Raw genomic sequence first — 27,158 nt, 5'->3', positions numbered from 1 at the left:
AAACATAATCAGATAGAAAATGACTAAAATGGTTAGCTGCAATTTTCAAATAATAATAATACACATAACTTGCTGATCATTCTTGGTTTGCTCCATAACAACCAGTTCAGTGTCTGAAGGAGAGGTAAACAGATCAATTCTGCGTGAAAATGCTCCTTGAAAGAAGCCTCACTCCAGCAAAGCACAAATCATCATCATCCACCTCACATATACTCTTTCCCACAGTCTGTCAATCCTTTCACTTCGCTATGCTAATCTGTATCAACCATCTTAGCCTGCATGTCATTTTTTTTTCTAACCTCACCCCTGTTTCTCCTGCAAAACACCAAAACAATTGCAGCTTTGCCCTGCCCATGAGCAGAGAGTGATAAGGACGAGAGCTTTGAATGAGGTAAAGACTCAGCATGGGAAAAGGGACCAAGGAAGAGAAAAGGAGACCACTTCAAAGAGTGAATGTGAGCCAGTAGCTCAAAGCGCTGTTAAAGCTACGTGATGTGAAAGCTACAGCTAGATCTGTCTGACAGAGGAGATAGGCAAGAGGGGTTTTTTTTTCCCCTCTATCAAGACAGAAAAAAAGAGAAAAAAAAGGCTGAGGTGAAACATTTGAGTATTGCATGCTTTAAAAATACAACATGTTTCCCTTACACTCGTAACGTTTTGCAGTAGAGGGTATTTTAAGTCTATCTTTGTGTTTTTTATCTGTAGTTTAAGACCCAAATCATGCACGAGAATTTGTCTTTTTTTTTTTTTTTTTTTTTTTTTTTATAAACAGCAACTAAAATGCAAGAACTTAACTGTAATTTAGGCAAGAACTTTAAGTCTACAATATGTTAGTTTCTGTTTCTGGCTGTAAGCTTTGGTTTATGGGGACATTCTTCTTAATAACATTTTGCCTGTAGTTTGGTCATTACTATTTTGACTGTGGTATCTTTAATCCCTTCTTCTGTGATATGGTGAACTCTATCCCTAATCTGCCAGGTATAGCATCCTGTTTTGCCTCATAGATAGTGATAAAGTGTGTAACCAAAAATCCACAGGACATGGAAAAAAAGATGTCAAAGCAGTTCTAAAGATTTAGTTTTAAATTTTTTTGTTGTTGTTGTTTATGTTTAAAAGCCCACTCTGATGCAATTTTTGATTTGGGTGTTTTTAACATGTTTTTGTTGCATTGTTCTCATGATGGAGGATATGGAGGAGGGTTTTTTTAATTCAAATTGTTGTGAATCCAGAGCTGATTAAAAATGTCTTTGGAAAAAGCTTAAAGTTGTGACATAGAACCTACAACAGCAGGTCAAAAGCTCCCTGCTCCATTCTCTTCTGATGCATCCACTTGCATCCATAGTTGTCATGTACTGTATTCCTCTGCTTTCTATGTTCCCTTTTCAGTGATCTGCTGTTAAAGCTTTATCTGAAATTCAATACAGTCTAATAAAACCTTTTAAAAAAACTTGTTAAGAAGACTAAGGTTATGAAAAACACTATTTCATGACAGGATGCCTGTTATATTAGAGACCTAAAAGTCATTCGAATACACACAACTGATATTTTCAGATAAAAATTACATCAACTTGACAGACTTTCAGATACCTTATTTTTTCATGAACGTCAGTTTAACTGCAGTTATTAGTTTTTTATCATGGCTTGTCTTTGTAAAAGCATTTTGGAGACTTAAGACTTCATTGCTGGATTTCTGTAACAGACTTTAAAGAGGGGGAACATCTGAATGGCAGTGAACCACAAGCTGCTATTGACGTTTCTGATGAGCCTTAAGGGCTGAACTACTAAAAAAAGGTGGAGATCTTGATTTAAATGTAACAATGTTTAAAAAGGCATGTCCAAAACCTTCACTCTGTCTATTCTGTATGCTTCCATAAGACTTTTCATGATCACATTTGTCTTTGTTAGTTAACTATACAGCAACCAAAGAATATGGTCAATGCTGCCAGTCCAAAACACAAGAACATTAAGGAGCAGTCTGTTCTTATGTGCTTTGGTCTACAAATGGCTGCTTACAGCAGACACTTGTTAAAGATAAATAGAGACTCCCTCTAAGTCACAGGTGTCAAGCTCCAGGCCTCAAAGGCCGGTGGCCTACATATTTTCTAACCAACCTGACATTGAAGCTTCTTATTGGCTAAACACACCTGATCCAGGTGATCAACAGCAGATGAGGCAGGATTTCTGAAAAACCAGCAGGAGGTCGGCCCTCGAGGCCTGGACTTCGACATCCCTGCTCTAAGTCAACACTTGGATGGGCCAATCAATTCTTTAACATTAGCTTTTGACTTCTTTAACAGAAGCTTTGGAACTCTGAAGTGGAGCTTTTCACTCAGCAGTCTCTTTGTCTACTTTTTCTCGGCCAACTTTATTCATAAAACATGAACACAGCTTTTGATAAATTCATGTAACAATGATCTGAAGCTATAAGCAACCAAGAAAATAGCCTATTTTACAAGCACTCCCTGATTAACCTTGAACTAAAGGGATATATGCTCAGCTATAACATATCTGTAACAGTATTTAAACCTGTCTTATTTAAGTGGCCTTTTCCCCATAATGCTAATCATCCATATTCAATTAAGATTTGGGTTTCTTTCTAGAAAAAACTTTAGGATTAGTGAAAATGTGTGTGTCTCAATTATGTCGTTCCTTTGAAAAAAGTGACAACATGCAAAATAGTCAGTATGATTTTTGCTTGACAGATGGGCAACAAAAGACTCAAAGATCCAAAATAAACAGGAGGATGACAACAGAGTGAGGGAATGAAATAAAAGGTGAAATGGGGAGAGAGGCTACTTGGAGCGGAAATTTCTTCAGTGCCTCTGCAGCCTGCCACCTCATATCAAGAAGCATTCACTGACAAATAGATGCAGGAGAGCCCAATAATAGAAATGTTCAGAAATAAACGCTTGGATAAAAGGGGAGCATCTTCAACTCGCAAGCCGCTCTGTAAGAATGTCAGCACAAGGGGAAGCAAAGGGTCAGCCATCTATACCAATATCATGAGGACTGACAAAGTAAAAAACCACATCAAGTGTGTGGTTGAAATTTGTTCACAGACTTTAGTGCAGTTACTAAAGAAACTTGGGCTTGTTCTTGTTTTCTAAGGCAGCAAATCCAATAAGAGATTTAGAACTGTACAATGATGTTCCATAAAGATGTCAATAAGAAAGAAAAGCAAAGTATGCTCTGGCGATCCACTTATGGCGACCATGTTGAAACAGCTTGCTTTTTAAGCAGAAATAATGACAACATTTAAATGATTCATGGATTCGCTGCAGTAAACTCAACATCTTTTGTTCAGCGCACGCCCCCTAATGTTACCACAGTCACGGACATGTTGTGCCGTTGTAGCTTTTACCTCAGCTCCAATCAAGAAGAAGAAATGCAGACAACAAATACAGCTGTATTGGATAATGGGGGATTCAGTGCAAGACTTTTTTCAAAGTTGTTTATCAGGTATATATTTATTTTATTTTTTTTACTTTTATTCCTGCTTTAGTTTAGGTGTTTTAGGATATCTTCAAAGCAATTGATTTCTTATTGTTTCTGTGAAACTATAGAGAGACAGCAAACGTGACGACCACAGCATCCAACATGTAAGGTAAACAATCATTTATTTTTGTGTTAGCCTGCATAAAACTGTACTTTGCAATAAAGATTCCACTGTAAGGGGAGTCTACCGGGTCTTCTGAGAAGGCCAAGTATTTGGATTTTTTTATATTTACTTAGTCAACACAATTGATTTTCTTTCGTTCAGTTACAGTCCCTGTCATCAACTTAGTTTTCAAAAAGTGACCTTGAGAATATCGTTTATCAAATACTTTTTATCGTTTTTTGATTGGCTCATTCAATGGCAAGGACTTTTACAACAATTAGAGAAGGCCACACTGGTCCATGGCAGCAGAAACCTCTTTGTAAAAAAAGAAAAATAACAACCAGATTAACCAATGGCATTTTGATTCTGCCTCTATAGAAATGTGTGAACAGTTTTGTCATCTTAGTGGCAGCAACTGCAGATGATACTGTTTGATTCTCGCACTGTTTTCAAAGAAATGGTGCAAGTAGAACAAGGACATGTAGTCGAATTTTGATTTGCTGAACATAATATGCCTAACTAAAAAACTGCACGTTTTCGGCTTAACAATTTGGTTTCTTGGAATTCCAGACTGAAGAAGCAATTCCATGGCTGGTTCCAACTTATGACTAAAAAATTGGCCAATCGAGGGGGACCAGAGTGGCTGCTGCTCAATAGACATCTAATAGAATAGAATCTGTGATGATGTTTTCCTTTAAAGTACAGATAATGCAAATTCACTCAAATTAATCTTTAAAGTTTTGTGTCTGTCCTTTTATTTGTTTTTATTTTAACTGCCTGAATTCCCTTATATGTTAGCCTGACTTAAAATAAAAAAACACACAACAAGTACTTAATTACCTGTCCTTTGAGTACCGATAATGTATTCTTATATTCTTGACAGAAACTGCCCCTCACATGGATGTGTTTGGGCGAACCGGCTTTGCCCTAAAGCTTGAATGCTTTACACTTGCAGACTTAGACGTACGCATAAGCAAGCCGGCTTTAGAAGAACAAAATCCCTGACTGCTTGAAAAAGCAATCGTTTGCATTTAATCTGTGTACCTTTAGGGTTATAAGCTTCTCCATGACACAACTTGATACTGATTCAATTTGCTAACAATAAACCTGTGACACTATCTGTTTTTGGAAAAACCCCAAACTGACAGCTTAAAATGAAGCTGATACACCTATCATAGAAAACTGTCATACTTTATTTATCTGAAAGTCTATTGCTTTCCCATACAGCACAGCAACAAAAAAAAAATAGGAAAAAGAAGGACATACGGCAGTAACTGCAGCCCAACCTAGAGGTGAATAAAACAGAGCTTCTTTACCACTGATTACTTCCAGTTAATGTTGTGTTCATTCTTCTTATGTTATATTGCGTTATTTCTGTTGGTTTGTATAACAAATTGCAGGAATGCAGTTAACACAGCCTCTTTAAAAATGAATGATTGTTTCATAAACATCAGAACACACTTCTTAGCCTAAGCGGTTCTCAGGTTAACGGATTCAGGCTGCAAAAAGCAAGTTTATGTTATAAAAAACAAATTACTTTTTTTTCTAAGTGTTTCAAAACATTAAAAAGACATTACAGAGACGGTTTGTTCATTTAATAATTGTTCTCAATTTGTGTGACGGCTGTGCTTTCTTTAATTTTTTTCATCATGCCTTAATCTTACTATGTTGTGGCAACAATGGGTCTTGTTAAACACCCTAAATCACACTTCTAACACTTTGTGTTTAAAATAACTCCTTAGCATCTTTTTACAGCGTTGATCTGCCTATACCTTTGTTGAAATACCAAAAATGCAGGATTTTGCGTATTCCCGTGTTTATTTTGAAATAAATGGATTTCAAAATAAAAAAAAGATGTAAAAAAAAGAAAAGTATAATCATTTTCAAAAATCTAAAATTCCTGCACCCTTTGAAAGCCCCTTTTATGTGGAAATGAAATCCACTGACTCATTATGACGGTAAAATTGGCTGTCCTAATAATTTAAAATTGATGTTGGTTTTTTGCATATATGTCAGTCAGTGAGCTTTAAATGTGCTGATATTTGAAATGACCTGGAGGCTTTTTATTAAGGTTTCAGTCAAATATAAAGCCAAGGAACATAATAAGTTAGGAAGTGTGGACCCATGTACCACAGTCTTGTCACACAAAGCTCCTTCCACCAGTCTGCCAGAATCATAAAACTGTTTTGGTTGTGCACGCTGAAGTATGTGGCTACTTTCAGTTTGTTCCATCCCAGCTGGATTGAAATCTTCGAGTGTCTTCCTTCTTTTTTGTACTTCCTCCTGTTGCTGTGGACATTGATCTCAGCTTACAGGTTTTCTCTGCATTGCATTTATTCAAAGATGATTACTAGGTAATATTTTAGTGTATCACCTGACTGATGTAAATCCGATAAAAGGCTGAAGGCAGAAGTTGTCCTTCAATCAGCCGCCACACATAAAGCCCGCATACGAGCATTAAAACTGACAAATAACCCAGGGCCAGCACTGTCCTGGTTATTACAAGTTATGTGGAGTGTCAGGTTGGAGCTCATATCCTGCAGAATAGAGATGAAAAGGAATACGATTTTTCATACAGTTGAGTCATAAATATGGAAAAACAATAAATATTTGAAAACTGAGCTTAAAATCTATACTGTGTATTTAAAATGTATTTTACTGATAAAAAAAAAAGTTTTTGACTTAAATTAATAATCATTTTATTCAAAAATGAAGTGACTAATGCCAGTTTACACAACAGAGCTTAAACACCCACTACAATGAAAATTGTGTTTTTGGTGTTTTTAACATGTTCTTGTAGAATTTTAAACATGATGGAGGACATGTATTAAGAAAATCGAGATTAAAACTGTATTTCTGATTATTTCTTCATTCAAATCGTGGTGCATCCCTTCTGATGCAACGACTTGCAGATGACCGTGTCCATGTACGTCTTTGTTTTCCCAGCATCTGGCTCAAAACTGTACCGCTGGACAGCTTCAATATCGCTCGCTGTTTTTGTTGCACCAGTAATGTTTGTGACAGGCTGTAAGCTAAAGGGAGAGAGTGTAGACAGAGGGATGATGAGAAAAGTGGGAAGGCTCACTCTGCGCCAACCAACCCACCCACAACTCAAAGGTTGTTCTAATGAACTACTGCCACTCTGCAGAAACTATGTCTTTAAAAACAATGCTGTTTTTTTTTTTTTTTACCCTAAAACAGCATAATCTTTTACATTAAAAGATGGTGAGAGAGGGACTTTAAAATCTTGAAAATGCTTTTCAAATAAAAATATAATAAAGCTCACAACTCATAAAGATAAGTTTAAGTCTTAGCTTTGCTCTAAACAAACTTGCTGGAACATGGAAATTAATTTTATATTAATTCTATTTGAAAGGTCTACAAAGCAATCAAGTCAACTCTGATACGTCTCCTCCCTTCCTGAGTGACACACATTAATAGAGAGGTAGCTGAAAGTAACCTCGCCTGTTGGAAGGCGACACTGGCTCAACTGGTTTTTACCGAAACGTGCTGGTTCTGTAAAGGTGCAGTAGTAAGGATTTCACACATACCACAGAGGTAGGTGTGTTGAGTCTGTTTATGGAATGAAAGCTTCACTGACAAGCACTCATGTCATCCTCCTGTCCCACAATTCTGAGCCCCTCTCTGGCCGTCAATGAGCCTGTCACAGTGGGGAACGACGCTGTCAGGAGTGCTGTTTGGCTGAATGGAAAGATGGATAGGTGGACGGACAGATGTGTGAGTGGATATATCGGTCTGTGTTCCTCAGTTCTGCCCCTCCAGTGCAACATTAATCGAGCCTATTTAAACGGATCAATTTTTCGCCTCCATTTTGCCACTGAAACAAAATTGGTTTGTTGTGTGGCTGCAAGCTCCCCCCCCCCCCGTAGCCTCTGATTATTACAATATAAAACTTTGAAAACTAAAAGCTATAAGGGTGTCTAAGATAGAAATCAATAACAGCAGTGCTTCATAAAAAAGACACTTTTAAACAGATATGAAAGAAGACTTTGTTATTCTTTGAAAATAGCTACAGTTAAAAAAAGGGTTTCCTTAAACACTGTACTACAAAACTGGACGTCATAAATCATGGGCATCATTTCTGTTATCTCAGGTACAGAAAATATAAAATAAAAGTCAGCTTTTTAAAAGCCTTTTTGTTTTAAAATTGTGTAATTTGTAATTAGTAGACAGGCAACCTTGATGAATGTACAACAGTTTATCCCCTTAAGGGGTTCTTTGCACTGACAGCATCATAGAAGGAAAGCATTTAATATGACTCATTTCACATTACTAATGAAAGCAGAAAAAAACATTTTTTTTTCAAAACACATTTTAAATGACTTTTTATTGGAACTGCCTTTTCTGGTTTGAAACCTGAGGCTCTTTTTGTATTATTAACTACACAAATGTCAGGCAGAACATAATCCAACATACAGTTGAATAAAGTTAACTTCGATCATGTCAAATTTAGAATCTTACGTCTTCTTGGATTGGTTTGAAGGTAATTCCATGTGTAGGTAAACGCCAGGAGCATGGCTGCTCAGCCAGGTTAACAAAAAGGACTTAGGTCCAGACCAAGCTGGGGGTCGGATTTGGTCGTGTCAAAACAGCTACTGGTTCAGTCTGTGATGAATCAGAGGACAGGTAATGATGCTGTGTTGCATCATCTCAACTCCAGCAGAAAAGGCTAGAACCCAACCTCCAGAAAGAACAACGGTTGTGATAAAACAGGAACCCTGGCCTCAAAAAAAGTGCATTTTCTCAAAGGAATACAAATAACGAAATTTCATGTTACTCCATAAACGTTTTACAGGATATTTAATCAAAACATTTTTAACTATGTTTTAGTTTTCATTGAGGCCACTCTATCATAAGAAGATAGCAGGCCACTTTCTGTGAATTCCTGGTGAATTACCAGAGAACGTAAAGCCACTAAAATGTGACATTTGCATCTCCAGATCTTCAGCTGAAGTCCCCATATGTCCAATCACAAACTTTTTTTTTTTTAACCACAACAAGGTTCTGCTGTATTTCTTAAAAAGATTTGCTTCAAAGCACTCTGACAATGACAAGCTGAAGCTATGTTTGGCACTGCCACCTCACAGCAAGACGACTGTTCTGTAAGAATATGCTTCTGTGTGTGAGAATGTTTCCTTGCACAGTCTTTCTGCATGCATGGGGCCTTAAGCTGCATTTGCTCACTCACAGGTCAATAAGTCTTGAGCCCTGGGCGCTGTGGGGGGGCTCAAAGCTCAAATTGTGCTTCTAATTTATCTGCTCTTTTAACTTCCTTATTTGTTCGTGTTTCATTGTGCTTGTTTTTGTAGTGGATTTTCTGTCTTCTCTGATCCCAACCAGTCAAATCAGATGACCCACCTTATTAAGTCTGAAGGGTTTCATGCTTTTGTTGAAACAGTGTCACTCCTTTCCATTACTACCCAAACAAATCTACAGTGCATGTTTTTTTTTTCCTTCAGCACATGATTAAAAAACATAGTTTAGACTTATAGCTGCAGATCTCGTAAAGTCTGTTGATCCCATGTCACCTTGCACTCGAAAAAGTGAATCTTAAGAAATTGAAAAGACCCTTGATTCCATGGAAAATGTCTCGTTTTCTGCCTTGCAAGAACAAAAATCTAAGCGAGAAAGTTTTTTTAATAGCAACAAAACCTAAGTTCAAGACCCACCGCAATGCAAATTGTGATTTTTGTGTTTTTAACATTTTTCTTGTAGAACATTTATTCAAATGATAGTGAATCAGGAAAAGAACAAAAAAAATGAAGTTTTGGCAGGCCACAAGCTCCCTGCTCCACTCCATTCTGATGCATCCACTTGTAGACAACTAGATCCATGTACGTCTTTGTTTTCCTTGTCTGGCTCAAAACTGTTCTGCTGGATAGCCCCGATTTTGCTCGCTGTATTTTTGCAACAGTAATGTTATGTTGGGGTTGCAAGGGGCTGTAAGCTAGCAGGAGAGAATGTATAATGTGAGACGGGAAGTGAGAGCAGGCCTACTGTGCGCTTAGTCCCACTCACAACTCTGAGGCAAATTTATAATAAACTACTGACGCTCTGCAGAGACTATGTCCTAGGAAATGACAGGTTTGTTTGTTTTTGGCTAGAATTACCGTAATCATAATTAAAAAAAATCACTGGGAACACTGAAATACAGATGATTGGTGTATAGCTTTCTAGAAAACATTTCTTATTGAGTGGAATTATTTTCTTAAAATAGGAATTCTTGGTAAGACCATGTTTCTTACCCAATTGGCAGATTTTCCTGTCCATGAAGAACATTTTTTCAAATTTGAAGAATGTTTTTTTTATTTCTATGGGGACTATTTTTGCATTGTGTATGAATGCATATGAATAAAACACATAGCATTTATGTTGTGTAACTTTTGTTTAAAGTTTCTCTCAAGTATAGCATAAAGGGCAAGAGGCAAAATGTCGAAAAGCTTTCAACAAAATCTAATTTCTAGACAGCAAATAAAGTAAATCTGTGAAGCGTCAGTGGTGTTCCACATGAAGCTGCACTATCTCCAAATTTCAAGCAAGCATGATGGTAGTACAGAAAAATATTGAAAATAATAAAAACAGTAAGCCATTTAACAACAAAAGGAAAGCCCACAGAGGCCTGTGTTTGATTGGTAAATCTCATTGGCTACTCTGCTACCAGAAGAGGATAAAAGCTTGTCTGCAACAGCAGCTTGTTTCCCTGGCGATGCAGTCGTGTATGTGTTCGCAGCAAACGCACAAACACAGCTGAAATTTTATATTTAGTGCAAAAAAATCTGTACGTTTCCGGAGTTGTTTGAAATATGGATGAATAAAAATCATCTTTTCAGTCTGAGCAATAAATCTTCAAAGCTTTCTCCTATTGCACAGGAAGCAGCAGCAACACTACGTCTTACCAGATTTTGACTAATGGTTGTTCCTTGTTTGATCCGCACTACCTCAGAAGGAGTCTTTTATGTTGTTTCCCTATATGTTTACTCTGTAAACATATAAAATGTTTTATATGGGGTTTTGCAGATGGTTGGATTTAGCATGCAGCACAAACCCATCAGATGTACAACAGTTTCTAAAGGCTGTGACAAACAATTGTTGCGAATTGTAAAAAGAAAATTGGACTTGTTGCCGAACTTTATGCACAAACTGGTCTGATTGCACAGACACTCAACGTTTAGTCACTAAAAAATGGCTTTTTCTTAAAGGGCAGTTTGGGACAGCTTTATTCAAAAGCCTGTTTCTAAATATGTCAAACCATAGAGCTCACTGGAAAATTATATGTGTTCATAAATTAAATCATTCAGCTGAAAGCAAATTGACCATTTCAATGCAGCTGCATCACGTCTAGAATTCTCTCAGTTCTCTTTGCTTCATGCAGAATTTTACTACTGAATGTTCATGTTTATTGTTTAGTTTTTGTATCCATTTAATTTTTCGCTTCCACTTTTGTAGGATTGTTGTGATCTTGTGAAGAACTTGAGCTCCATATCTACACTTATTTAAAAAAAAAAGTTCCTTCGGTTAAATTTATGCAAACAAGCAAGAGCTTCTTCAAAAAGAAAGAGCATCATCATAAAGCAGAATAAACACTTCATGCAAAGGAGATGAATAGCAGCTTAACTCTCCATTTTGAAAACAAACTTAGGGGAAAATGACCTTCACCTTGCAAATTGCAAGCACGGAAAAGATTTGTTTGAACACAGAGTGATAAAATGCGTGCATTTCTCCTGCAAACTGCAGCTGGGAAGGTTTAATTGTGACCCAAAGCGCAGGGAATAAATGCAATGCTAAGTACCTAATCACACTAAATTACCAGCATGAAAACATCATAATATGCATACCGAAAGATGAGAACAGAAAGAGGCTAAGTCGACAGAAGAATAAAAATAATGAAAAGAGTCCAGAATAATGCAGATGAGCACTTTTACAGTCCAATATCATGTCCCATTGCTTGTAATCAGATCACGGATAATAAGATAGACAGACTGAACAAAATCAAGGTAACAGCTCACATCAGGCATGAGGAGAACATCAAATATCTTTTGATTGATTTGACATGTACTTCCCAGCATCCATTCTGTTGTTCCCTTACTGATAACAGCTTGACAGAAAACTTGAATGGTGTCTATGCTCCAGTAAGCCATCAAATTATTACTACACTGTTGATGGACAAGGAATCTGCTTGTAAAACTGCACTTTCTCTCTAAATTAAATGTTATAGAATGAGAGTTTAGCCTAAAGATGAAATGAAGTCTATATTTTTCAAAATAAAGTGAAACAAAATGGTTTGACGTGACCTGTTTGTATTATCAGTCACACAGGTAGCTTTTTATGTCATTTAATCTCACTTGTGATTTTTTTTCTTCTGCCTTGGTTAAATATACATGTTAAAACAGACTGTAAGGAGCTCAGACATTGCTCTCTGCATTGCACCAAATCCTTGCATCATTTCCTATCCTTTTTTTGAACGTTATAGTGGTGTATCATCATCTTTAGTCGTGCAAAGCAAAACACAGATGTGGTACGACTTTGAAGGTCAAAATCGAATATTCTAATTTCAGAACTTGGAAGACAGAACAGAGTTTTAGCTTTTATTGTGAAACTGCAACATTTTTTTCCATGGAACTATCAGACATTGTCCACACAAAAGTTGTGACGGAGATTTAGAAATTAAAGCTGAAATGCAAAGAGCAAACTATATAGATTGAGTACAATTAAACAAACCATAACAAGTGTTGAAAATGTGCGAAGGACTAATCGTTCATGGCTAAGTAAAGTTAGGCTTTATCACATTATGCATTTCATGAAACTTGTTGGCATGCAAATCTGACAAAGCTCCTTCAGCTCCAGCTGCCAGCACTCATCTCTGTTTGCTGCTTTTAAAACGCTGCTGCAAAGTCATTTTTGAAAGGAAGCAACTAAAGAGGCTGACGCCATGATGATAAATCAGCACAGACCACTTAAGGCTTTGATTTCTGTTGTGTTGTAATCAACAAAAACATGCAGCACGAACAACAATTTCCACACAAAAAAGAAAAAAAAACATTGTTCTTTTCAACCTAATATTAAAGGTGTCATTCTTGAGGAGTTACTGTCTGTTGGATTAGATCATGCTTTGATTTCAAGTTATTTTGTATTAAATAAGGGTTGGAAAGAATTTGCACAGCTGCAAAATCCCAAAAGGCTGATCACATAATACAGAAGAAAGCCTCATTTTTCCCGAACACCCAAACCATTCATTACACAACGGTCTACCACAGCTGTTAATAAACATAGTTTGTCCATCTGTCCGTTCCCTAATGTGCCTGTCCTTCATCGGTCAGGGCAACTGCATGAAGCAGTTTGTAATCAGATTAGGCAGTGACTGGGTAACCCAGGCTTTCTACATCCTCCCATCTTCCCACCCCACTGTCATCAACATCTCTGTCATGTGGACAACCATGTGCCTGAAAAGAAGCCGATTAATATGTCAGCTGGTGTGTGTGTGTGTGTGTGTGTGTGTGCGTGCGTGTGTGCGTACATGTGCGTGTGTGCATTTGTGAGGAAGGGAGGAAGAGAAAGGGTGGAGAAACCCAAAGACATGTAGTGACCCATTTCCAGTGCATTAAAATATCTCCAAAGCACTCTGATCGATCTGAAAGCAATCTTTAGACAGATATCCATCTAAAATAATTGTAGTCATTGACAGTGAAAAGGATAATAAAAATCTATTACTTTCCTTTTTCAATAGAAAATGTATAAATTCATAGATAAACTGTGTGTTTAAATGTAAAATTATTCCTAACATTAAAGAAAATTAAAAAGAAAAAGAAAATGAGACCATTGTTGGAAATGTTTTCATTTTATTTAGTTAGATGAATGCATGTGGGGCAAGTCTCCTATGCGCACTGAAATAAATATTAACACAGCAAGAGTCTTACAGACAACAATAAACATACTAGAAAATTTATAGAAATTGCTTCACTAAGATATATAATTTTTACATTAAATGTTATGACTGTTATGCATAGTTTTCTCATGAGGCATAGCAGATAGTTGCATTTATGTGTCGTTAAAAGGATTAGCAATCCCTCCATTGCAGTTTTAACAACTAGAGGGGCCATAAACATCCTTTTCTTAAAGGACCTCACAAATCCAGAAGGATCCATGAAATGATCACCAGAAGGACAATTAGGTCTGCAGAAACCCTAGGATAAAGCAATGTTTATGCAAGAACTGCCTTTTAATGCTCCATGATCTGTCACCAGCTGATTGAAGCAAACAGACTGCAGTGTGCCAAGGTGGGCAGGGACTTTGCAAAGAATCATGGGACAGTTGAGGTGAAGTCATGCTTGGTTGGCTGCTGATAACACTGTTTACTTTGCTTCTGTAAAAAAGCAACAAAAAGTCCCTTTATTGATGGAACCTGGATTCAGAGTGGCACAAAGCAACAGTAGGCAGGCCATTTTATTAAATAAAATAAATTCCCCATGAGCTTTACAGCTGACAGGAATGGATCAGGAAGAACATGGCAAATAAACAGCCTTGGAATTTTATCCATTTTTATCACACCTTTCGTTTCCTGGGTATGCTGAGAAAACCAGCTCCACATGTTTGTTTGGAGTTTATGTACAACAAAAGCAGTCATGTGGTGTTAAATCAATAGATTTACTGCTCCCAAGGCAAAGAAAAACCGTTTCTTTAAGTATGAAATAGTCCAACTTTTGTACATCACAAATGATCAAATCCACTGCTTCAGTGAATAGAAGTGTGGATGTTTTGATGCCATCTAACATGAATATAGGTCAAAGATTTAGTGCTATAAAATAATATTTTAACCTCCTACAAACTCAAAAATGCAAAGCGTTTGCATATCTCAACTCGCCTTCAATGCAATTTTCCCCAATTGCATTGCCTACTTTTTTAATTTCATGCTACCCAATTCTCATCTATTTCATGCTCATTCTCCGCTACAAAAATAATTATTGAACAATGTTGATAATCGGAGAGCTTCAAATATGCCGTGTAATCCAACCCATGAGCTTCCAGCAAAATCCTGATCAAACCTCCTTCCAACCGTTCCTTCACTGATAGCCTCTTTTGTCTCTGCTCAAGGACCTGCATTCATCAGTCAATCATCAATCAACCCTTGGCTTGTCTTATGCAGACATATAAGAGGCAGAAGGAACTTTGGCATCAGAATAAAAATCTTATACAGTAATTAATGTTGATTTTGTTTGTTCCAAACAGGTTTATTTGTTCATTTTTCTGTTAAAGTGGCAAAAAAGTGGCACTAATGAAAGGAGACACTCCTATATATTCCTTAATGCAGTGTTTTTCAACCTTTTTTGAGCCACGGCACACTTTAACCCTGATAAAGAAAATCCCGTGGCACACCAGCATCAAAAAAAAAAAAAAGGAAAAACCCATAGTATGTATTGATCTACAGCCCCTACGCAATCTCACATGCATTTTTGTGATAATTGTGGCAGAAAAAGCTGGACGTTGCAGCTGTTTTTTTCTAAAAGATGTAATAAAAGTTAAGTTAGAAGATTTAAAAACTATGTATTCGATGTAGTTTCAAGGCGTCAAAGGAAGAATCATTGTGCGCTGAGACGTTGTCACTTTAACCCAATGCCTCATGGGAGAGGTAGTGCGAGCAGCCGCCGAATGCCAGACAGACTCGCCTCTCTGAGCTTCATTGTTTTGTTTACTTTTTCCACGGTCTGACACCGGATCCCGCGAAAATCTACACCGCTAAATATGAGCTTTAGCTGGTCTTTTTGTTGGAACTAAGCAATTTTATGAGCAGAATCGAAACAAGGAAGTTAGGACTTAACCCACTTCTGATTGGTCAGACTGAGGACGTGTGATTAAGCCTCCAAGAAGGATTGGTGGATACAGTTTAAGGGGCGGGACTTTTCCCAAAACAGCTGACGCTACGGCTAAATCATTCATTCTTATCAAAATGTCTTTAATAGAATCAACTAAACACAAAGAAAAAAGTATTTTACGATCTTTCATATTCCTAACTACTCAGTGTTTTTATCAGGACCTGTTTGGATGAACAAAGAGCTGATATCCTGGAGATGGAAAATGTTTTTAGATAAGTTAATCAGGGCAATTTCCCACGGCACACCGGACCATCTCCCACGGCACACTGATTGGAAAACACTGCCTTAATGAAACTTAACACTAAATAAGAGGAGGAAATAAATATTTTAGAACATTTATTGGCAGAAGTCAAAGCCAGAAAGAGTGAAAAATATAGGTGGTAATGAATGTTAAGAGATAGAGGTAGGGATTTGTAAAACTCAACATTAAAGCATTAACAAGAAATCAAAGATAAGTGAAATGTAAATTACTTCATTTCCAGGATGAAGCTACAGGTAAAAACAACAAAGTAAAAAGAATGAGCAAAGTAAACACACACTGGATCAATAACCAGAAACCAAGAAAAAAACAGTACTGCTAGACAACATATTAATTTATTAATTTACAACCTCAAAAAAATCCATTACCACTTCCATCCTCTTTTATTCAGGGGATAAATAATTTGTGGTGTTAATGAAATGTGAGAAGATTGTGTGAAAAAGATGCCATAAACTGTATAATCCCAAAGCTGAGCTTCAATAAGACATGACATTATTTCATTTCCAACTGAAAGAAAATAAACACGTCCATGCACTGAGACTTATAAGAAAAAATGAAATGAGTAAATGTATTTATCTGGCCTGAAGGAACAAGGTATTAGTTTCTTTGCTGGATTATAGTCCAGATGTATCCAGTGCCCCCTCTCTAGGAAAGCATTTTAAAGCAATGCAAAATCTAAGTCGAACAGAATGTACTTCGATTATCTCCCTCTTGACGGGGAGGCACAAGCCAGGGCACATGAGGGAGATTAGGTGCATTGAGATAAGGAGCATCTAGCACGGTGCAGTGTCTAGCAGCTGACGGGTGCTCCTCACCTGGTAAAGGGCTCTACAGCCCCTCAGATTCCGCCTGCCATAGCTTAGCCTGATCCATCCGGTTTCAGCCCTAATGTCTCATTGGCATTCAGTCACACGCTTGCAGCAAGCGGTGAATGAAGAGCTTGGCGCTAGCTCACCGTTATTAAGATTCTATAAAGCCAGCCGTTCCCCTGCTGCCACAAGCGCACAGTGAATCAAACAGCCAAGGAATAATAAAAGAGCCGAGGAAGGGATGAAGGCAGCAGCTGGGCCAGCCAGTCACACAGTCAGGAAAAGGGATATAGCATGAAATCTGAAGCCGATCCAACTTCACAATATTTATACGGAAGGTTGACGATTTATATTAGGACTTTATCCAAAAAAAAAAAAGACAACACATATGCTCCAAAAGGGGGAATCAACAGTGCAGACACGTTATTCCATCCCTCATGGGGTCATCTCCAAGCCAGTCACTCATCTTCATCACCTGATGTGATGACCTCTTCATGATTAACCGCATTGCTAGACAGCCTCCCATCATCAGCTACACCCTATCAGATTGCTGCTTTTGGTCCCCACAACTTAAAGCCTCTTTCCAATCACCTGATAGACAAAGTTAATTCAGATGTCAAGGTCCATTAGCCAAGACCTGTTTAGAGGTGACTTTTGCAATGACAGATGCAGGAAAATATACATCTGGATAACAGGGAGTAGCAATTTCCAAATGCTGTTAAGAGAGTGGATTTATGGATGTGGTGGTTATTGTTGAGTAAAAATAAACGTGTTCATTTGCTGGGGCGGTCAGCTGCCGTATGCTGGGCCTGCGGAAAAATGACACCTGAGCAGCAATCCTCTCCAATCTACGCCAAAACTGTGACAGACAGCCCTCACCTCCAACATTGGTACACTCTATTTACATTTATTCTATTCTATTTTCCCCTCTATGGAGGTCTACACAATTACACGAGGAGAAGCCATGTAGGAAAACACGAGGTATTAAAATAAAAGCTTGTAATCATCGTCGAAAAAGAAACATTTGTTATTTTGGGATGGGGTAGAGCAAAAGCAAGTTTCTGTGCATCTCAGAAGATGGATGACACCAGTACTTTTATACAGCTTTTACAACAGTATTATGTACTAAAACTGTAAGACAAGTGTTTGGACGTTTATTGAATAAAGTTGAGCGATATAGACACAATACATTTAGGGAAGAGCTAATACTTGATGGATTTGTATGAAATGAGAAAAATAGGGCACACAGCCAAACACAAAGAGGGAGAGAAGAAGCATTGTGCACAAAAAAAGGCAGAGGGAACAGTGAGTAATGAAGGCCAATAAGACGCAGGTCAAAGCAAAAAATAGCCAGTTTCAGGTCCTATTACTGTTTACCCACTCAATCAGAACCAAAGAGCACCCCCAACGTCTAAATTCCTCACTATTAGAGCATGCAACCTAAACCAAAAGGGACCAAATTATTTTAAAATCTCCCAATAAATACATATCAATGGAGCCTGGGTAAGAAAGTCATTATATGACCATTTGCATATAACCAGCCATTTATGGAGAGAGGTTTTAAGTGGAACAGGGACTGAAGGCACAGAGGAGACATCCACAAGAACCCCCACCAACTAAGAAAAAGAAATAATATTAAACAAGTCTCATATACACATCCCGGGGGAAATCACACACAGTAAACACAGAAAGAATATTTGGACGCTTTATGGCTTTGTGACCACTGCTATCATAAGCTAGTGAAGACAATACAATTAGAATGATAAATCTTTAATGTTGAGGTGTCAGTTTTGCATAACGGACTTTTCATCCACATTGTATTGGTTCAAGTTGTAGGATTATAATGTTGACTTTACCATTATATCTCCATCCCGGGTCCCCATGCACATTCTTTGCTCATTAAATGCCGGCAATATGACCAATGTTCATTTTTCTCGGTTCCTGTGAGAATATACAGGACTGTGAAATATGCACTGCATGAAAAGGGAAAAAAGCAGAATGCAGTTCTTTGTATTTTAAATTAAAAAAATTCCACTCTACTGAAAACAGAAGAAACTTTTACATCCACATGTTTTATTTAACATCCACATTGACTTCCCAAGCGACAAACTCTTCATCACTATCCTGGAAGCGCACAGCTCAAGCAGCCTCATCAAGGATGCCGTTTGCGCTGAAATTGTTGCAGGTGTTCGTGGAGTGTGCGACAAGAGTGGTGCCAATTTGATTAGAGTGGGCATAATGAAGGACCAGGAAACATGCTGAGCTTTTTCTACTAGGTCTGCCGGTCATGGAGCACAGATCAATGGAGGGTTCAGCTCTGAAAAACTATTAATTGAGGACTAGCAGTTAAGAGGGGGAGCAACTTTTCTCCTGATCATTTTGTAATTAAATTATGCCGCCCCTGTCTTTTCCGTGACAAACTCCAACCCTTCCTTGCTTTTATTCATCCGCTAAAAGGCTGAACAAAATGGGCTTTCTATTAACAAGTTTAATGGTACTGCATTGCAGGATCATAACCAGAAAATTGGTGATATGACTCGTCTATTGATACTAAAAGAATTGCATAATCAAATAGAACTTTGTGCTAAATAACAGTATTTTTGTCCACCTGGATGTCATTTTAGTGACGTTTCCCAATTATTTAGTTAAACAAAACATGCAAACTTCCAGGAAAAGCTTTAGGAAGACGTAATGTATTTTACTCTTTTTTTATTTGTATTTGCATGTACTTAAACTGATTTGTTTGTGTGAGGGAAGGACATTCTTTAGTTTTTTTAATGTGTGCCAATAAAAAAAAGTTACATTTCTCAAGAGTAAATGCTTGGCTGGTGATAAGCGGGGTTATCATCATCTGCTGTGCTTCTGTTTTGTGTGTTATCTAAGTCAGTCTCTGATTCTTCCACCTCTGTCACAGAATCTCAGCAGCACATCTCAGAATAGACTTCAGGTGTTTCACATCATGCGGAGAAACAACGGTCTTGTAAATGTCACACTTAACTTGCCTTATAGGAAACAGGAGAAAAGAGAATTAAATCAATGATCAATTTTAAACCAAAAGCAAGAAAACTATAATACGAGTTCTTTGTAAATAAAAAAAATCAAACCAAAGTTTTAATAGCTTTTTTAAATAGTTGTAAATTGTGCTTTGACCCAATCGTATTCCAGTCAGCATTTTATTATCATTTGCACTGTTTTTTGCACATTTGCACTAAATGTTTATATGAAGCATTATGACAACGACATAACAAATTGGGTTTTTCATCATATCAGCAATACTTTTTTCTTTACTTTCAATAAATTACATGAAACAATTAGGAACCAACTCTGCTGGGTTTGATTTTATTTCTTTCTTCTAACAGCAAAATGCTTAATCTTTTACCATTCCCATCATTGGTCATAAAGAATTCATGAAACTACTTTAGTGCATTACATGCATAGCAGTATGTAGGCGAAAAAAACGAAAACCTTTACCTTTTAATAAGGTTTTTTTTAGGAGACTAGACCAGGTTGGTTGTGATTCCAGCATTAAATTAATGGAAACATATTTTTAGGACATCTGGCTGATGGAGCTTATGCATCTTGGTGAAGACACTTCTAACCTTTAACACACAGCTAATCTGATCGGTGGTGCAGTGGTGCTCTCGCCTCATAGAAACAAAGGCCCTGGTTCAAATACCTTTCTGTGTGGAGTTTCCATGTTCTCCGGGCACTCTGGCAACCAAAACCATGCCTCATTGATGACTCCATGTTGCCCCCAGGTGTGTATGTGTATGTGATTGTGTGGCCCTGCAACAGACTGGTACCCCACTTTCGCCCAACAGTAGCTGGGACAGGCTCCAGCAACCCTGTGACCCCAATAAGGACACAGCAGGTTAAGAAAATGGATGGATAGTGCTGAACCCCCCACCCCCACTAGAAAATACGTTTTTTGTAAACAGTGAGACAGCAGCAATTCAGTACTCGACAGCAGCCTCAGGCATTTCTTTAGAGGATCTTGATAAGAGTCACGCAGGACAATTGAGCTGTGTACAAACACAATACTTTGTGAATATGAAAACACACACACAAATATAAATCATGCAGATGTTATTCAGCGTATAATTTTAGCCAAAGTAATGTTCTTAATCCCACTAACAGCATATCTTTAAAAGTCAATAAGTGAAAAAGTTAGAGCAACATCAGCTCTCAAATGTTTATTATGCGTCAAGCATTTCATTTAAATATGATATGTATTTTCTGTTTATGGTGAGGTTGGTTAGAAGCGTCCCATTTTGCAAAAAGAAGATTGGAGAGCAACAGAGATTAGAATGAAATTATAGAGGTTATGGGTCAAAAATATTCGGCTAATCACCATTTACAAATGATGTGGAAATGACCTTGCATTTACTCTTTGACAGTCTTACTCAAGTGCTCCTGCACTGACTGATTAGCTTAATGACACACCAGCAGCCTGGCGGTATTAACAAAGCAGGATGGCTGATGACAGCTATCACTGCTGTGCTTCCCATCCGAAATATCAGTAGGGGTTAAGTGTTACCATCAGTACATCATCAGCACCTGCCAGGAGTGAGGTTAGCCATGAGGTTTTTTTTTTTCTTAACGCTTTTTGTTTTAATGCCTCCCAAAAAGCACATTGGATTCTCAAAAAATGTTTAATGGATTTACTCGCTATATATAATAAGTACAATGTCTGCAACAGGCAGCACTAAGGGAATGTTATTGTTTTTCTCGGGGTGCTCTGGATCAGAAAATCCCCTAACTTTGTCTAAACAAACTCCTACTGTCATGTTGTCTAACCACAGACAGGAGAATTGACACAAAAACCTATTTATATTCTCCACTTGCCAAAAACTACATGTTTTTACAGCCAGTGATTTGTTCCTGAAGGTACTGCAGAATTTGAAATGACACACATTGATTTGTGTGTCCATTTTCTTCCTCCATGTGGTTATTTATGCTATGCAGATGAATAATTACACCCTTGTTGGACCATGTCAGAGTGTGAATTAAATTTTTGTTGTAAAAAAGAGAATGTTTTTGTGGATTGAAAATCATTTCAAAGCAGACTGGAAATGGAGTCTGCTTGAGTTAACTCATTTTCCCGAGAGCGTGTTGTTCCTACCTTTACTGCCATCAAGGTTATATTTTTATTGAGGTAAATGGCATTATTGAGTTGGTAATCTCGCTTTAGTTGCCATATAATAGCTAAAAGAGTAAAAAACCTAGACCTGATTCAACTGGCAAAACACAAGTTTTTGATTGCCAGCATTTTTTCCCCATTTAGATAAGCTGAAAACGGGGTAAAACCGGGACATGTAGAAAACAAGAAAGGTGACCTGCTTTTAAAACCAGTCAAGACTAATGGAGAAAACTCATTTGCATATCAGGGAGGGATATATGCAAAACTCTTTGGTCCGCAGAAGAGAGCAAAGCAGCCTTTTCAGCAAATACAATAGTCATCTTCTGGCTGATGCAACGTACTGCAAGTCCCTGGGTTTCAACTCCGAGTGTGATTTGCTAATCATTTTTGCCATCAGAGGACTTTCATCAGATCCTTCTGGTCGGTTTGGATCAAGAGTTTCATTTCTACAGAACATCTGACCCACTAGATCGTTGCATGTAAAAGCTGCACAAGGACAATCATTTGAGACCAGCAGTAGATTAGCAGGACAATATAAAGCACGAGATGGAGCTAATGTTTCCCTAAGATTAAAGAAACATCAGGAGCAAAAGCAGATGTCAGTCTAACTGGGCTCCTACACCTTTTTTTTTTTTTTTTTTTTTTACAGCCAACTTCAAATCTCTTTGTAGTGACAAAACTGTCAAGAACATCATTCCACTAACAGACGTTTTGTGATATGAGAGGTGTAATAACGCCACTAACCCACATTCACGATTGCTGCATATAGAGGCTTGGGAGCTCGTTTGACACCATACTTTTGTTTATTGATCAACAGGTATAGCACATGTGCTACTGTGTGAGCAACAAGCAGGGGAAGCAACAGATAGCTGTCACAAAAATTTCATTTTAGGACAGAAGAATACATGAGATTAGGCTTTGGACCTTTACGTTTACAAGAGATGGATCATTCACCTCCAGACTTATTTTTATAACCAAATGATAATGATTGTAATCTTCCAATCAAAATACTCTTATTTAAAACCAAATAGGGGCCAATCTCTTCCATTTATTTGATTTAACTTGAAAGACTAATAGGCAAATCTATTCAGTAGTGCTGGAATGGCAGGCAGTGATAGCATTATAGCTTGTTTGTGTGAGGTTCCTACATTTGCACAGTGAATATTAGTCATCTAAAAGTTAAACAAAAGCATGAGCTGCACTCTGGAAAGTGAGGAGGAATTATTCATTCATTGTGAGTCATTCTTTTGGTTGTGTGTTGTGATTGAACAATGATTGCAGCTGCAAACATGAGCAGAGCAGAAAATAGAAAGATGTTAGCGGAACAGAATTTTGGCATGTCGTTCCTAAGCTTAGCTGGAGGTCCCCGACGGAAATAGATGCCGACATCAAGCTCAGAGGTTTTAATGGAGGAAGGCATGAAGACGGCAGAAATTTGATCCTCAACATGCAGAATAATTGAAATATCAGCACATGCTTTAGCATGAACTTCACTGCAAAGTGGTTAACAAAGAAGAATCCATGCATGTGAAAGAAGCTTCTTAACAGACCCCTGAGAACATACTGTATGATGCACTTAAGGAAGCTATAGAAAATGCTGTGCGGGACTCTTTCAGCTTGCACTCCTTTTCAATCAATAGTTGAGAAAGATAATAGGCCATGTAGGGACTCACATATTGCAAACTCTCTATTCTTGCCACACATCTTTTTTTTTTTTTTTGGTCTGCACACTTTAAATCATCCCTTAATGTTCCTCCCCAGCTGTCAGCAGCAGGAGCACAATAGGAGCTGCAGAGGGCAAAGCCAACAGAAGCACAAAAAGATTCTGGGACAAGCACAGCAGAACATCTGGCTCTCCCTCATCTGTCCGTTGCTGCCGGCACCGTCGTGTCACAGCAGTTCTCTGGGCTTCCTGGTAACAGCTGATCCTTAAGGCCCCCCCACATCTAACAGGGTGTAGAAAATCCACTCGCCATCTCAATTATGTAAGAGGTGTGAAATAAACATGAAGCTCCCATGCAGTAATGTATACATATAATGCAGTTGTGCATGGGTGTGTTAGCAGACCATGCAACAACTCCTGTAGGATGCTGCCAGCGTTTGGAAAGGGTTCATGGATGAGCATGCACCTGAATCAAATTGGGGTCAGGATTGAAAATTGAGATGAAAGGGAAAAGATGGGGGAAAATACAAATGCAATGAGGAATTGTCCCATCTTTGCCACCTTTTACTTCCTTGTGAGCTTAAAAGAGCAAAAACAGTCTTGCGTGGGAGTCCAGCCTACAGCCAGAGCAGGGTTGATTTTCTGCCCGTCTCTCTCCCTTTCTTCATTTCTTTGTGCCGCTCTCCCTGCCTTGCTCCCTCCTTCCTCCATGCCCTTTATTAATCATTCTTGGTTAGTGGGGCAGAGAGCATGATGTTAGGAGCTCTGGGGAGTGTGGAGCCCCGAAAACACACACCTTCAGGTGAACACACTCCAATAAGGACAGGACTTCTAAGTCAAAGCAAACACTCTGGCTTTCAATTTCTGTTTGCACATAAAATACATACAAATTACTTCTCATATTGGAGAGGGGCTGAAGGGAAACACAAGCGTGCCTGTACACCCGAACAGCTGTGGTCTTCGGAGTCAACTGCTAATGCTGATTTTGAACAATCTGGGCTTTCATTTAAATCTTCTTCCTCTTTCGGCTTCTCCCATCAGGGGTCGCCACAGCGAACGAGTCGCATGGTAAATTTGGCAATGTTTTTACGCCGGATGCCCTTCCTGACGCAACTTTCTCAAACCGGGCTTGGAACCGGCAGAGGTAGAGAAGGGAACAGGGAGCAGCCTGGAGTCGAACCCGGGTTTCACAGACGGAAGGCGCCGCAAACCAGCACGAGCTAAACTGGCTCCCCTGGGCTTTCATTTAAATGTTTCTGCTAAAAGGGTTTGAGCCGACGGACGGAAAGTGGAAGTTGGTCTGGAACTACACTGGGAACAATGGAGAGCAACACAACTAACACCCACTGTGTCTGTAGCCAGTGGGCAGCAGTGAGTAATGGAAGGATGAAAATGGCCCAGATTTCTCTGCATAAGTGCACTTAAGTCAGGAGGCTCCTGTCTGGCTGCAAGCCATTATTACCATCATCACTCTTCGATCTCCCAGAGAAAGTGCTGAAGGAATTAGTCAATTAGATTTTATGGGACAGAGGGGCTCACAGAAGAAATCTGGGTATCCTTCAGGAACCAATGAATGGAGTAGTCATTGCAATATTCTGTATCTGCCAGTTTTGATCCAGTTTGCAAAACTTCCACTAACTTTATGTATAGCTTTGCCTTAAAATATGTCTAGAAAGATTGTGAAGTATTGCTTTATCACTTGTGCGTAACTCCTCTGCTACCCAGGCTGGCAGTAACAGGTCCCTGCTCTGTCTGCTGAGTCCTTTAGGATCACCATGAGAGTTGTTATGTTAGGTAGTAAGCACATATCCTACAATCAGAGCTGGAGTGGCACAGCAGCGCACAGGAAACAGAGGAGAACGCACCTGGTTTGACGGTCTTCAAGCGGATCGGCTCCCGAAAGTGGCGTATGACGGCCAGAGTGTCGCGGTTTGTAAGTCCACTGACAGGCGTCCCGTTTACTTCCAGCAGGACATCTCCGTAGTAGGGCAGCTTGCCAACGTGACACACAAGTATGTCCAGTTTCATCTGACCCAGGTAGGGGAACTGTCCGACTTCTGCTCCTCCTAACACCTCCACAACGGAGCCAAAGTCCCCCAGATTCCCCCATGACACGACGCACTCCACCACTTTGCTTGACCAGTGTTTCTTCTTTTTCAGCGTTCTGGACATCGTTTTGTTTAGTTTAAAATCCGAACTGAACTGATGGAAGTCAGTTATGTTAAATAAACGTAGAGTGACGCAGCCTGATAACACCCCCTGATCTGTTCTTTCGACCAGCTGGGAATGTCATCTCCTTGACATTGAGGAGGCTGATCTTCACCTGAGGATCGGACTCGGAGCTGTCATGCCACGGCTGAGCGCACGGCGGAACAAATCCAAGCGCGTCTCGTGCGTAAAGGAGAAGAACGTACAGCGTAGATGATTAAAAACTAAGACGATCGAGTGCCGTTTCCTGAAGCCATGTCCGCGCCTTTGACTCAACTGGACGAGCCGCCTGATGCCAAGCAGTCAAACCAAAATGTAAACATTAGACATCTGTCTGACTGGGAGGACGGTTGTGCTGAGTCTGTGTCGTCGAGGCGTTGTTGTGCGCCGTCTCCAAGAATTCCGTCGTACCTTTGGGCAGGCTGGGAAGAGCCGGGCGGTTCAGCAGTAGGTTGTTTACGCAGCTGAGTTCCACCCCTTAATGACTAAAGCGAGAGACATCCGCGGGAGTTTGTCTGCCACAGGTTTGAACACACCTGGTACCGCCAAGAGAGATGTTGCTACGCTCCAAAACGCCCCCTTACGCTCAGCAGCAGCAGTTGCCAGACTCATGACATGCGGGCTCCATCCCTCGGTGTGCTGCGGTAGGCTCATAACTCATTTGAAAAAGAAAAAGAAATAAAGAATCGCACGCAAAAGGAAAGAAAAAAAACATTATAACAACATATTACAATTTAAAAGCATTATAATGTATTTTAATATTAAAATTCCTGATATCTGTATTTATTTTAAAAGACTCATATTTCATATTAGGCCATACTTGCGTGACGTTTTTATAACAAAAGTACAACCAGCTGTTTTATAAATTGTATAATTTCTATAAAAACGCAACGTAAAAGCAAACGTGTGTAAATGTGTGTGTGTGTGTGTGGGGGGGGGGGCATTTTTCAGTGACCATAATTAATGTCTCCACAGCGCCACCCATTGATTTAAACATGGAAAGCAGAGGCGCAGTTCACTTCAAAAGTCCTTAATACCATAATTAATCAATGCGCTAATTACCTTCAGCCCATTAAACACAGACCTGTTTATATCAGCTTAAAAGGCCTTTCCCCCCTGTGTCCAAACTTAAATCCTTTGTTTTTTTTAAAGACATCCTCACATTAAAATGAATTGTTTCTTTTAAAAAACATAATAGTAAATACATTTTTTTTGCTAAAACATATTTTCATGGCTCTTTTTGTTTATTCCCCCCCCCCCCCCCCCCCCAAAAAAAAAACAATTTAGAATTTGGAAAATGTGTGACTCTTTATCAAGTTTGTACTGCAAGGACATATGACATCACCTCATCATGTCTTTTAATTCTTTACTTTTGGCTTCAATGCCACCGAAATTGCACTGAATTTCCTACAAAGCTTCTAATCATAATGGATGCCAAACTGACTTTTTCTCATACAGAAAAAAGTCTTCATGCTCACCTGTAATACGTACAGTATCTTCGTCTCAGTGCTCAGCTTTTGCATAAAAAAATGCCTCAACTGTGATTGGTTCTGTACAATTGTTGGTTTGATGACCAAAAGCTTTGCAAAAAGG

General features: G+C 38.7%; 1 protein-coding gene across 3 annotated transcripts in view; it reads right to left on the bottom strand.

The window, feature by feature from the left end:
* Nucleotides 1–26,222, bottom strand: part of LOC101160155 (membrane-associated guanylate kinase, WW and PDZ domain-containing protein 3) — a 129,192-nt gene extending 102,970 nt beyond the window's left edge. Inside the window, exon 1 of one of the 3 annotated variants that reach the window (XM_011475040.3) lies at nt 25,223–26,222. In XM_011475040.3, the coding sequence (XP_011473342.1) occupies nt 25,223–25,529 (307 nt within the window). In that variant the 5' untranslated portion in view covers nt 25,530–26,222. The remainder of the gene's footprint in view (nt 1–25,222) is intronic. The other 2 variants (XM_020703262.2, XM_011475038.3) reach the window with 2 other exon arrangements.
* Nucleotides 26,223–27,158: the final 936 nt, after the last annotated feature.

Source organism: Oryzias latipes, chromosome 5, assembly GCF_002234675.1.
Source record: "Oryzias latipes chromosome 5, ASM223467v1".
In the NCBI taxonomy this organism is placed as follows: domain Eukaryota; kingdom Metazoa; phylum Chordata; class Actinopteri; order Beloniformes; family Adrianichthyidae; genus Oryzias; species Oryzias latipes.
Note: the sequence above shows the minus strand (reverse complement) of the source record. Positions and strands in the feature narration are given on the sequence as shown.